The sequence below is a fragment of the Pristiophorus japonicus genome, chromosome 1 (genome assembly GCF_044704955.1).
Source record: "Pristiophorus japonicus isolate sPriJap1 chromosome 1, sPriJap1.hap1, whole genome shotgun sequence".
Classification (NCBI taxonomy): Eukaryota; Metazoa; Chordata; class Chondrichthyes; family Pristiophoridae; genus Pristiophorus; species Pristiophorus japonicus.
The window spans coordinates 64,228,252-64,242,518 of NC_091977.1; the positions used below are offsets into that span (position 1 = coordinate 64,228,252).

Consider the following 14,267-nt stretch of genomic DNA (forward strand, 5'->3'; position numbering starts at 1 on the left):
GGACACACGTACCTAGATTGTAACTTCTTTGATTACCTGTTTGGCCAAAGGCTGGCGGACTGTTTCAGGCTGCTCCTTGCTTTTTAAGTGGTCCTTCACTGAATCGTCACAAAATAATTCTTGTTGGGATGGGGCTAAAGGATAACAGAATTCTGAATGTCGCAACCAAAAAAATGCTAGAATCTGGTTCACAGGGCCCTGTCCCTTGATCCCTAGTGTATTCGGCTGCCTTTCTCCAGAGGGAACAGGAATCCAAGTATGTTTTAGTGATCAGCTCATGAATGTAGAGTTGGGGGAAAAAAACATCAAATAGCTGTAGCTGTTCGAGATTTCTTGCAGGTATGTTATCAACTCAGAGCAGTGCCTCGTGTTGTCTGATGCACGTTTCGGGAGTGTCTCTTATAGACAGCTGTTGTCCAGAGAAGGCCAACAGCATGGTACGAAACTGCAGCATTAACTCCACAATTAGCATCTATTCGTTTTGGAGGCATTTACACCAAAGTCCTATTTATACTTGTATGAAATCTATATTGATGCTCTGCTGAAATAAAAACTGAAGACTGACGTACAAAATCACCGCAGGACTAAATCAATACTAAAAGTTACTATTCCAGATGAAATGAGTTGGGGAGTCTCAGTCACGAAAAGGCATATAGTATAAAACTTCTAATTCAGTGAAATAGAAAAAATGCCACAGAAAGAGAGCTCTTTTGTGGTTGGGGCATTTTTTGCAGTCCTTCTGCAACATCTATTCATAATAGTGTTAAGGAGCACAGAAACAAAAAGACAGAGGTGAACCTTAAACTGTATGATTTAGGTGGATAAAAAGAGCTACATTTGGATGTTATCCACTATAGCACACCGGAATCATTTCAAAACACTCATCCCTAACAACTACACGTCCCAATATTGCAGTAAGATGCTGAGAATGGCAATTTGCAATGCAAATCAAGTTACCACAGCTAGTTCAGGGTTTGCATCTCTTCCCATTAGTTGCTCTTCTGGTCGATTTCTTCAACCTTTTTTCTATATACAAACTGCATTTTAAGCATTAAAAAATAAGCAGAAAAAGCATATCTGTCAAACAATTACTGTTGGAAAGAGAAGCAGGGATGGGTTCTGTGAACATACAAAATATGTGATTTTGTGCAAAAAGGTAAACTCAAAAGTGCAGACATTATATATAGCTGATTTCAGAATGACTTGGAGTGTGGGAAATGTAAAGTATCTATCCTTATTTTCTTGTAATTTTTTTTACGGTTAATTTTGTTCCACAAGGCTTCTTTAGATCACAGTTGCTCCAACAGGCTCTCTTACCTTGTGAGCAAGAATTGGGAATTCTGGGAGGTCTGGTGACTGTTTTCTGTGCTGATTGTGTTGTTGGTCACTGTAGTCTGTGTGACCGTGGTGCTGAGGCTGCCTGTGTTGGTGCGTCTTGTTGCATTGCGTGCAGACTCCAGCTGTTGTCGTGCTGCCTGTGCCTGTTGTCTCTCTAGCTGCAGCTGCATTTGCAGCTGTTGTAATTGGGAGGCGGAAGGACCAGAGGAGTTGAGCTGTCCTCCAGCAGAACGTCTCACACCTGATAACTGTGATAACAGCTCTGCAACAAATAGAAAGAATAATTATTTACGAGCTGCATGGTAAATTGTCAAAATTAAAAACAGGAAATGCTGGAAATACATTTCAGGTCCTTCGGTAACTGTAGAGAGGGCAGGTTAGTGCTCCAGGTGTGTACCTTTTCTCAGAACAGAGGCCAACAAATTTGCTGTGTATTTCCAGCATGCATTGTTTTTATTTCAGACCTCCAGCATTTGCATTTTCTTATTATGAATGATTAAAAAGTCACTTGATAACATGGTTCCACAATAAAAAGCCTGCCACCTGCATATCATTAAAGGCTATGAATGCAAAAACTCTCATACTCTCCAGAACAACTCCAAAGAAAACAGCAACACTGCAGACTTTCTATTTCAGCTGCATTACTTGATCACATTAAATTCATGTAAACTTAATGCGATTCTCAAAGCAGAGAGTTTCTGGGTTAGTTTTATAACTGAAACATGTTGAATGGAAACTAGATATTTCTGCACAGGAAGATGGGAGTCTTCCTCAAGCTGAATTCTGCCTTGGTCGGAAAAGGAGATGCAAGGATATAGACACCTGGATAAGGAGGCCTGGGTAAATATGATGCCTGCTTAGATGGTCTATTTACAGAAGTACGTAGAATAGCTTGCAATTTGCAGTTTATGGGTGTTTATAGTTTGATGAGGTCTACAAAAAAAATAGTTCCATCAGCCTTTTCTACACATGCAATGGGAAATCAAGCAAAATAGTACAATGATCTGCCCCGCATCTAGGATAGCTAAAGGTCAATTACAACAGCAATTTGCAACATTATTCACATTAAGCTGTACCAGAATCACTGCTGTGGCAAAAAGTGAGAATGGTAGTCAAGTTGATCTGGGTAGACTATGCACGACAACAAATGCACCCAACATATTACTCCTGCTGAATGATGATAATTTGCAGTTATATAATGGGTCATAATTAGCTGTAGCAGGGAATCCAACGTCAAGTGCCATTAATTAGACTTGCCCCTGCACAGTTAGGTAGTTAAACTTTTGCGTGGCAAGCTGATTAAAGTGCAAGCTGATAACGTTGTGAAGAGGTAAACAGGGCATCTGGCTAAGATCATGCGTAACTGACCTGACAGGGGAGTAACCATGACCCCAAAGTGGTTCGCCTATGCTTTTTGGAAATAGGAGGTGGGTGGGGTGGATTGACCCATCCATCTCCACGGAGGTGTATGGGGTTGCTGACCCATCTACCTCCATGGCACGAACCTGGTATTGCAGTACTTCCAGGAACGGTGCAGTGGCTCTCGGCCTTTTGGCTAAGAGCATTGGCGCAGAGTGATCCTTGATGTGTGCAAGGTGACCTCTGGCGTTTGTGATTTGACAAAGAATTGGAAAGGTTGGCTACGAATAAAAAAATAAATAAATAAACAGGGCATCTGGGATCTGAGTGAACCAGGCAAGCAACTGCGTATCGCCTTCACCAATCAGATTGAAGGATTGTGAAATTAACAATGCAAGGGCTGTGAAGGAACTGTAAATTAAGAGTGGGTGAATTCAATGTCAAATCAGGTACAGAAAGAGAAAGGGGGGAAAAGAAAGATTGGATTAAGAGAGCAGAGACAGAAAGGAAAAGTAAAACAATGATTTTTTTAAAAAATTGTGCAATTTCAAAATTTCCAAAAATTAAAACTTGGAGGACTATGACTCCAAATTTGTAACAGTTAATTTTCAGTGCAAGAGGTTGATTGGCAGCAATTAACACTTATGTCATTAAAAAAGAACTTAAGACTTGAAATGACGAGACTTAACTTTCTGTGGCGAGTTTAGTTCACATTGACCGCGCAAATAAAGCAACTTCATGCCATTCAATGCATTTCAATGGTGAGGCAGACAGTGAGTGGTGCAATTTTTGGATATCCACGTTGCACCACGTATCTGCTCCTCACAGAAACTTTCTGAAGTTTGCGCTTGCGCATAAATAATGGAGCGCCCCATTAGCCTCACCGTTATTCTGACAGCAAATTCAGGGCCAATGTCTCTTTTCCCAACAGCAGCAGTTGGCATCTCCTCTGCAGGAACTCAGGAGTTTTTCAATGAGCAGGAGCTTCCAAAATCTGCATTTTAAAGCCGACTGGCACAACAATACTTTCCTCACGGAAGTTGGTCAAAGCTATTAATCCCTTCACCTCGGACTGTGCTGGCATCATTGACCCGTGCCACGATCATGCGTCCTTTGAGACAGCCCTGCTTGGAGTGGTGCCACGACCAGTGGGGGAGGAACAGAAGCCTACCATATATGCTGGGAAGTCTTAATGAAGGTCATTATATGCTGGAAAAGCTTTGAGTCCTTGTGGGAAGAATGTTGGTATTGATTTGGTTCCATGAGTGGAGTTGTGACCTGTTGGAACTCAGTAACTGAGTTGATTTGGATCGACAGTTGCTTTATAATCAAGGGAACTAATTAGTGTGATGGCGGAGGTCATGCTGAATGCTCGTTGATGGCTGGAGTTTGCATCAGATTGTAGGCCAACCATACAAGACAGATTTTGTGACCAGTATTGGAGAACAGTGTTTTGGACCCAGACACCCTCAACATTTTCTAGCCATGAGAGCCAGTGTGAAGTACAGTTTCACTAGCTCATCTTTCTAGTGATACCAGGGCTTAAAGGAACAAGTTGTATAAACTTGACTTTTAGTTCGAATTCAGAAGGTTGAGGGCAGATCTAAGTGAAGTATTTAAAAAGACAGAGATATGGAGAAACTATTGCTTCTGGTAGGGAATCCACAACAAGATTTTTTTTTAGGCAAGAGTATCAAGGGGTATGGAACAAAGGTGAGTAAATATAGTTGAGGTAAAGATCAATGAGCTAGTGAGTACAGAAATAGGAGGATAGAGCAGATGAATACGTGGCCGGCAACATGGTGCAGGCGGGAGGGCTTTCGTTTCCTGAGGCATTGGGACTACTTCTGGGGGCGGTGGGACCTGTACAAGCCTCAACAGAGCCAATATCCTCGCAGGGGGGTTTGCTAGTGCTGTTGGGGAGGAATTAAACTAGCTTGGCAGGGGGTTTGGGAACCTGAGAATAGATTCAGTAGAGAGGGGAGCAAAGCTGGAATTAGAAAGCAAAAATAAAGAAAGTGAGTTTGAAGGAGAGAGGAAAGCAGGAAAAAAGGGTAAAAAAACAAACTTAAAGGCACTTTGTCTAAATGCATGTAACATTTGTAACAAAACAGGTGAGTCGATGTCACAAATTGAGACAAATGGGTATGATCTGATAGCCATTACAGAGACGTGGTTGCAAGGTGACCAGGACTGGGAATTAAATATTCAGGGGTACTTGACAATCCTGAAGGACAGACAGAAAGGAAGAGGTGGTGGGGTAGTTCTATTGATAGAGGATGGAATCACTGCAATAGTAAGAAACGATATTGGCTCAAATGATGAGGATGTTGAAACAGTTTGGGTGGAGATAAGGAACAATAAGGGGAAAAAGTCACTGGTGGGCATAGTCTATAGGCCCCCTAACAGTAGCAACTCTATTGGTCGGAGCATAAACCAGGAATTAGTGAGGGCTTGTAAAAAGGGAACAGCAATAGTCATGGGTGATTTTAACCTCCATATTGATTGGACAAATCAAATTGGTCAGGGTAACCTTGAGGAGGAGTTCATAAGGGATGGGTTCCTTGAGCAGTATGTAACAGAACCAATCGGGGGCAGACTATCTCAGAGCTGGTCCTGTGGAATGAGACAGGATTAATAAACAATTTCGTAGAAAAGGATTCCCTTGGAATGAGTGCTCATAGCATGACTGAATTTAAAATTCAGATGGAGGGCAAGAAAGTTGGATTTCTAACCAGCGTAATAAGCTTAAATAGAGAAGACTATGAAGGTATGCGGGCAGGGTTGGGTAAAGTGGACTGGGAAAATAGATTAATGTGTAGGACGGTTGATGAACAGTGGTGTACATTTAAGGAGATATTTCATAGCTCTCAACAAAAATATATTCCAGTGAGGAGGAAAGGAAGTAAGAGAAAAGATAGCCACTCCGGTTAACTAAAGAAATAAAGGATGGTATCCAATTAAAAACAAGGGCATACAAAATGGCCAAAACTAGAGGGAGGACAAAAGACTGAGAAGCTTTTAAAAGCCAGCAAAGAATGATTTAAAAAAATGATTAAGAATGGGAAGATAGTCTATGAAAGTAAACAAGCACAAAATATAAAAACAGATAGCAAGAGTTTCTATAGATATATAAAAAAGGAAAAGAGTGGCTTAAAGTAAATGTTGGTCCCTTAGAAGACGAAACCGGGGAATTACTAATGGGGAACATGGAGATGGCAGAAACTCTGAACAAATATTTTGTATCAGTCTTTACAGTAGAGGACACTAACAATATTCCAACAGTGGATAGTCAAGGGGCAATAGGTGGTGGGGGGGGGAGGAACTTAACATAATCGCAATCACTAAGGAGGTGGTACTCAGTAAGATAATGGGACTAAAGACAGATAAATCCACATGACCTGATGACTTGCATCCTAGGGTCTTGAGAAGTAACAGCAGGGATTGTGGATGCATTGGTTGTAATTTACCAAAATTCCCTGGATTCTGGGGAGGTCCCAGCAGATTGGAAAACTGCAAATGTAAAAAAGGAGGCAGACAAAAAGCAGGAAATTATAGACCAGTTAGCCTAACATCTGTGATTGGGAAAATGTTGGAGTCCATTATTAAAGAAGCAGTAGCAGGACATTTGGAAAAGCAAAATTCAGTCAGGCACAGTCACCATGGATTTATGAAGGGGAAGTCATGTTTGACAAATTTGCTGGAATTCTTTGAGGATGTAACAAACAGGGTGGATAAAGGGGAACCAGTGGATGAGGTGTATTTGGACTTCCAGAAGGCATTTGACAAGATGCCACATAAAAGGTTACTGCACAAGATAAAATTTCACAGGGTTGGGGGTAATATATTAGCATGGATAGAGGGTTGGGATAAATGGTTCATTCGCTGGTTGGCAACCAGTAACTAGTGGGGTGCCGCAGGGATCAGTGCTGGACCCCAACTATTTACAATCTATATTAACGACTTGGAAGAAGGGACTGAGTGCAACGTAGCCAAGTTTGCTGACGATACAAAGATGGGAGGAAAAGCAACGTGTGAGGAGGACACACAAAATCTGCAAAAGGACATAGTCAGGCTAAGTGAGTGGGCAAAAATTTGGCAAATGAAGTATAATGTTGGAAAGTGTGAGGTCATGCACTTTGGCAGAACAAAATCAAAGAGCAAGTTATTATTTAAATGGAGAAAGATTGCTAAGTGCTGCAGTACAGCGGGACCTGGGGGTATTGTGCATGAAACACAAAAGGATAGTATGCAGGTACAGCAAGTGATCAGGAAGGCCAATGGAATCTTGGCCTTTATTGCAAAGGGAGTGGAGTATAAAAGCAGAGAAGTGGGAAGTCTTGCTACAGTTATACAGCGTGTTGGTAAGGCCATACCTGGAAAACTGTGTGCAGTTTTGGTTTCCATATTTACAAAAGCACATACTTGCTTTGGAGGCAGTTCAGAGAAAGTTCACTAGGTTGATTCCAGAGATGAGGGGGGCTTGACTTATGAGGATAGGTTGAATATGTGGGCCTCTACTCATTGGAATTCAGAAGAATGAGAGGTGATCTTATCGAAATGTATAAGATTATGAGGGGGCTTGACAAGATGGATGCAGAGAAGATGTTTCCACAGATAGGGGAGACTAGAACGATAGGGCATAATCTTAGAATAAGGGGCCGCCCATTTAAAACTGAGACGAGGAGAAATTTCTTCTGAGGGCTGTAAATCTGTGGAATTCTCTGCCTCAGAGCTGTGGAAGCTGGGACATTGAATAAATTTAAGGCCGAAGTAGAGTTTCTCAAACGATAAGGGGACAAGGGGTCATGGGGAGTGGGCCTGAAGTAGTCCATGATTGGATCAGCCATGATTGTATTAAATGGCGGAGCAGGCTCGAGGGGGCATATGGCTTACTCCTGCTCCTATTTCTTATGTTCTTATGAGCTATCTTCCCTCTTATTTTTATTCGTCGTTCTTCGCTGGCTTTTAAAAGTTTCCCAATCCTCTGGCCTCCCACTAGTCTTGGCCACTTTGTATGCCCGTGTTTTCAATTTGATACCATCTCTAATTTTCTTAGTTAGCCATGGATAGTTATCCCTTCTCTTACAGTCTTTTCTTCTCATTGGGATATATTTTTGTTGAGAGTTGAGAAATATCTGCCACTGCTCATCAACCATCCCTCACTTTAATCTATTTTCCCAATCCACTTTAGCCAACTCTGCCTTCATACCTTTGGTTTTCACCCATTATCTAAAACAGAGTATCTCTTGTGGGACCTTGCTGTGTGCAAATTTTCTGCCGCGTTTCCTGCATTACACTTTTTTAAAAAAGTACTTCATTAGCTGTAAAGTGCTTTGTGATGTCCCGAGGTTGTGAAAGGCGCCATATAAATGCAAGTCTTCCTTTGTAATGGAGAATATTTTCTGAGTCATAATGTCCTATGTTACTTTTATACCCTACCTGCCTTGCTACCTTCTATGATCTGTGGACATGCATGCTAAGGTCCCTGTTCCTCTAAACTTCTCAGTATCCTTCCATTTATTGTGCATTCCCTTTCCTTGTTAACCCTCCCCAAATGTATTACCTCACACTTCTGATTGAATTCCATTTGCCTCTTTTCTGCCCACCTGATCAGTGCATTGATATCTGCGGCTCAGTGGGTAGCACATTTGCCTCTGAGTCAGAAGATTGTGGGTTCACATCCCACTCCAGGGACTTGCACACATAAATCCAGGCTGACACTCCAGTGCAGTGCTAAGGGAGTGCTGCACTGTTGGAGGTGCCGTCTTTCGGATGAGACGTTTAACCGAAGCCCCTTCTGCTCTTTAAGGTGGACGTGAAAGATCCCATGATACTATTTCGAAGAGGAGCAGGGGAGTTATCTCTGGTGTCCTGCCCAATATTTATTCCTCAATCAACATAACGAAAACAGATTATCTGGTCATTATCACATTGCTATTTGTGGGAGCTTGCTGTGTGCAACATTGGATGCCGTATTTCGCACATTACAACAGTGACTACACTCCAAAAGTACTTCATTGACTGTAAAGCGCTTTGAGATGTCCGGTGGTTGTGAAAGTGCTGTATAAATGCAAGTCTTTTTCTTTCCTGCAGTCGACAGCTTTGTTTCTCACTATCAACCACACGGACATAGAAACATAGAAAATAGGTGCAGGAGTAGGCCATTCGGCCCTTCGAGCCTGCACCACCATTCAATGAGATCATGGCTGATCATTCACTTCAGTACCCCTTTCCTGCTTTCTCTCCATACCCCTTGTTCCCTTTAGCTGTCAGGGCCATATCTAACTCCCTCTTGAATATATCTAGCGAACTGGCATCAACAACACTCTGCGGTTGAGAATTCCACAGGTTAACAACTCTCTGAGTGAAGAAGTTTCTCCTCATCTCAGTCCTAAACGGCTTACCCCTTATCCTTAGACTGTGATCCCTGGTTCTGGACTTCCCCAACATTGGGAACATTCTTCCTGCATCTAACCTGTCCAGTCCCGTCAGAATTCTATATGTTTCTATGAGATCTCCTCTCATTCTTCTAAACTCCAGTGAATACAGGCCCAGTCAATCCAGTCTCTCCTCATATGTCAGTCCTGCCATCCTGGTAATCAGTCTGGTGAACCTTCGCTGCACTCCCTCAATAGCAAGAACGTTCTTCCTCAAATTAGGAGACCAAAACTGAACACAATATTCCAGGTGAGACTTCACCAAGGCCCTGTACAACTGCAGTAAGACCTCCCTGCTCCTATACTCAAATCCTCTCGCTATGAAGTCCAACATGCCATTTGCCTTCTTCACCGCCTGCTGTACCTGTATGCCAACTTTCAATGACTGATCTACCATGACACCCAAGTCTCGTTGCACCTCCCCTTTTCCTATTCTGCCTTCATGTTTTTGCCACCAAAGTGGATAACCTCACATTTATCCACATTTTTTGTATCATCTGCAAACTTCTTAACCATGCCCCCTACAGTGAGGTCTAGATCATTGACGTATACCACGAAAAGCATGGGACCGAGTACTGAGCCCTGCAGAACCCCACTGGAAACAGCTTTCCAGTCACAAAAACATCTGGCGACCATTACCCTTTGCTTCCTGCCACTGGGCCAATTTTGGATACAACTTGCCACTTTCCCTTGGATCCCATGGGCTATTTCTTTTCTGACCAGTCTGCCATGTAGGACCTTGTCAAAATCCATGTTGACAGGAAAGAGGTAGCAAATGGAAACATTTTAATATTCCCATTTCTCTATTCCCTCCCATCTCATCTCATACACTCCCCAAACCTCTGCCAATGCTCCCCTCTAATAGAAACAGCTACAAACTCAAGTTGGCACAGAAAGCTCAGAAACGTGCTCCAGTTACCAGTGACTGTGCAATCAGCGTGACATGTGTATAAAAACAAATATGGATATAGGATTTCATAATTGGATAAACTTGACACGAAAACTGTGACAAAACATAACGGAGTCAAGTGGTGTAGATAGGGTGTGCGCACAAGTGCAATATTTTTAATTAGATATAAACTCGCAAACATCTCTCGTCCCGAAATTGAATTTATATTTAAACTTTGGGGCAGCAGGTTACACAAATTGTAACATATTTTACTGCATGCATGTTTTATCACTTGATCTAATTAGCTCTAGTTTTTTTTTCTATAAAGAAAACACAGGTGGAAATTAAACAATCAATAATTTGGGGAACAATCAAAAATTGATTGAAAATGGTTTCCAATGACAAGTAATGAAATACTGGCATTTAAAAACCCCAACTGAGCATATAACTGCCACGATAAATGCGTATACAATTTTTACATATTTAAAATAAAATTAATCCTAAGTTTTTTAAAATTAAGAGCTAATTTAAATTGAATTATTTACTTTGAGAAATTCTAAACCTACATCGGTACATTGCACTCAGGAAGCTCAACAAAACCTTGTTCTATCAAGGCAGCATTGCCCAATTACATTTTTAGCCCAACACATTGCTGTTACCATAAATATGCCACAATTGGAAATTTTAAAACTCACCAGCTATTGGATCCATAGCTTCCCTATTGCTTGGAGAATATGAACTTTGTGAGGATGAAAGCCCACCAGTGGAACTGCTAGTAAAGTGCATGTTTGATCTACGAGCACGTGGTCCTCCAAGGCCTCGGCCAGGATGAAACATCCTACGTACGTGTCGAACACCGCTGGATTCATCGTAAATATTCATTAAGGAAAAAAAATACAAAAGGTGGCAAGCAAAACTTCCAATTTATATTACAATTCTTGAGACTTCTTGCTTATTACAGCTATTTTGTGTTATGATATAGCGAAGCTTTTTAAAAATAAAAACAGTGGCAATGCCAGAGGTAAAGGGTAACAGTAATGCTTGCTTCCAATTCTTTGATAATGTTAATGCTAGCTACTTATTCCTCCAACCACTGGCGGCACTGTGGCGTGAGACGCCTAGGTTTTCTTAATATTCATTCTTGGGGTTGGGTGTTGCTGCCAAGGCTGGCATTTATTGCCCATCCATGGTTGCTCTTGAGAAGGCAGTGTTGGGGCTTCTTCTTGAACTGCTTAAATAAGTGTGACCAAGGTGCTCTCACAATGCTGTTAGGTAGGAGTTCCAGGATTTTGACCCAGCAATGAAGGGACAACGATATATGCTCAAGTCAGGACGGAGTGTGACATGGGGGGTGGTGGTGTTTCCATGCATGTGCTGCCCTTGTAGGAAGTGGAGATCACAGGCTTGGGAGGTGCTGTCGAAGAAGCCTTGGCGACTTGCTGCAGTGCATCCTGTAGATAATATACACTGTAGCCACAGTAGGCCAGTGATGGAGGGGGCGAATGTTTAGGCTAGTGGTGGCCAACCAAACCGACTGCTTTGTCCTGAATGGTGTTGAGCCCCATAAGTGGATGAAACTGCGCCCCTCCAGGCAAGTGGAGAGTATGCCATCACACTCCTAATTTGTGTCTTGTAGGTGGCGGAGGAAAGGCTCTGGTGAGGCAGCAGGGGAAATCACTCACCATTTTGGTCTATTACAACAAACAGGTAAAATACATACTATATCCTCCAACTAACTAAGCAAGGCCATTAAGAAATTCATTAGTATTTATAAAAAGGCTTAAAAGCTCATTATAAAAATAAACACGTATCTGATTCACCCAAAAATATTATAGGAACACTTGACATTGCAATCACCTTACTGCAAAAATGTCAACACAATGCAAGAACATTGTTTTGTTGGCATACTTATTGTGCCAGCTTGGCTCAGTTGGTAACACTATTGTCAGATGGTTGTGGGTTGAAGTCTGACAGTAGAGCATGGGCACATAATCTAGGCTGATATTTTAGCGTAGTACTGATGGGGCACTGCATTGCTGGAGGTTAGGATGTTAAACCAAAGTCATGTCTTTCTGTTCCAGTGATTTAGGTGGGCATTAAATATCCCAGAGTATTATTTGATGAAGAGCAGGGAGCTTTCCCTACGTTCTGACCAAAAAAGGGTTCTTCCTACGTAATATCAATTAAAAATAGTCATCCCGTGTTGCTAGCAGAGGGAAACTGAAGATACCATGCCAGCCTGAGGCTGTATGCCACATAAATGGGCCACACATGTTGCTTATAGTACAAACTTCTTCTAAGTGTCACACTTGCTTCCAGTTGCACTTTCCCATCACACTCATTGATAACACCCCCATTAAAAAAACAGTGCCTCTAATTCACCATGAGCAACCCCACTGCTTATATGTGTGTGTGTCTGTGTCGCATGCGCCTGTCTACGTGTCTGTGTCTGCTAGTCTGTCCGTGTGTCTGTCCATGTGTTTCGACATTTGGTATAATAACCCCAACCTAAATGTGGGACAATAAAGTTAAAAAGATGCCCCCACTTCACATGATGAAATACCTCTGGGATTTATTCATCTACTTGCTAAGGAAAATGCTACATTCTAGGGACCAACATAAGAACATAAGAAATTGGAACATGAGTAGTTCGAGCCTGCTCCGCCATTTCATACGATCATGGCTGATCCGATCATGGACTCTGGTCCACTTCCCTGCCCGTTCTCCATAACCCCTTATTCCCTTGAACGTAATTGCACTGTCTCTGTTTGGATCTCTTCAAACTTCATTTCAAATTCTACAAGTGTAGGTGCAACCCCCTTGCAACAGCACAATCTGACTCACAAGAAATGTTCTAAGAACATAAGAAATAGGAACAGGAGTAGGCCATATAGCCCCTCGAGCCTGCTCTGCCATTCAATATCATGGCTGATCTGATCATGGACTCAGCTCCACTTCTCTGCCCACCCCCCATAACCCCTTATTCCCTTATCGTTTAAGAAACTGTCTATTTCCGTCTTAAATTTATTCAATGTCCCAGCTTCCACAGCTCTCTGAGGCAGCAAAATCCACTGATTTACAACCCTAAGAAATTTCTCCTCATCTCGGTTTTAAATGGGCGGCCCCTTATTCTAAGATCGTGCCGTCGAGTTCTAGTCTTCCCCATCAGTGGAAACATCCTCTCTGCATTCACCTTGTCAAGCCCCCTCATAATCGTATACGTTTCGATAAGATCACCTCTCATTCTTCTGAATTCCAATGAGTAGAGGCCCAACCTCCTCAACCTTTCCTCATAAGTCAAACCCCTCATCCCCGGAATCAACCTAGTGAACCTTCTCTGAACTGCCTCCAAAGCAAGTATATCCTTTTGTAAATATAGAAACCAAAACTGCACGCAGTATTGCAGGTGTGGCCTCACCAATACCTTATATAACTGTAGTAAGACTTTCCTGCTTTTATACACCATCCCCTTTGCAATAAAGGCCAAGATACCATTGGCCTTCATGATCACTTGCTGTACCTGCATACTAACCTTTTGTGTTTCATGCACAAGTACCCCCAGGTCCCGCGGCACTTTGCAAACTTTCTCCATTTAAATAATAACTTATCATTGATTTTTTTCTGCCAAAGTGCATGACCTCACCCTTTCCAACATTATACTCCATCTGCCAAATTTTTGCCCACTCACTATGTGCAGGACCCTTCACATCGTCCAAATACCTCACTCAAGAGATTTGTTATATGAGCTTGGATCGAAAGTGCTGGTGGACCGTATGACACCAGGGAGCAAACGGACTATGCTCTCAACAAAAATCCATGCAAGCATTTCCAACAGGAACAAAATTTTGACAATTTTCCTTTCCCTGCGCAAGTGACACTGGGGCTAATTATAGCTACAACTGTATAATTCAACAGACCAGGGTCTAACCTGGGATTGCGGCACTGACCCATATCATGTTTTTTTATTCATTCTTGGGATGTGCGCATCACTGGCAAGGCCAGCATTTATTACCCATCCCCATTTGCCCTCGAGTAGGTGGTTGCGAGCCACCTTCTTGAACCGCTGCAGTCCGTGTGATGAAGGTACTACCACAGTGCTGTATGGAGGGAGTTCCAGGATTTTGATCCAGCGACGATGAAGGAACGGCGATATATTTCCAAGTCACGATGGTGTGCAATTTGCAGTGGAAGTTGCAGGTTCTCCCATGCGCCTGCTGTCTTTGTCCTTCTAGGTGACAAGA

At 42.3% G+C, this 14,267-nt stretch overlaps 1 protein-coding gene across 1 annotated transcript in view; it reads right to left on the reverse strand.

Annotated features, from left to right (window-relative positions):
- Positions 1–14,267, reverse strand: part of kcmf1 (potassium channel modulatory factor 1) — a 138,545-nt gene that overhangs the window by 16,173 nt on the left and 108,105 nt on the right. Inside the window, exons 5-6 of the mRNA XM_070880336.1 lie at positions 10,722–10,896; positions 1,318–1,600 (exon numbers count right to left, since the gene is read on the reverse strand). Of these exons, the coding sequence (XP_070736437.1) occupies positions 1,318–1,600; positions 10,722–10,896 (458 nt within the window). The remainder of the gene's footprint in view (positions 1–1,317; positions 1,601–10,721; positions 10,897–14,267) is intronic.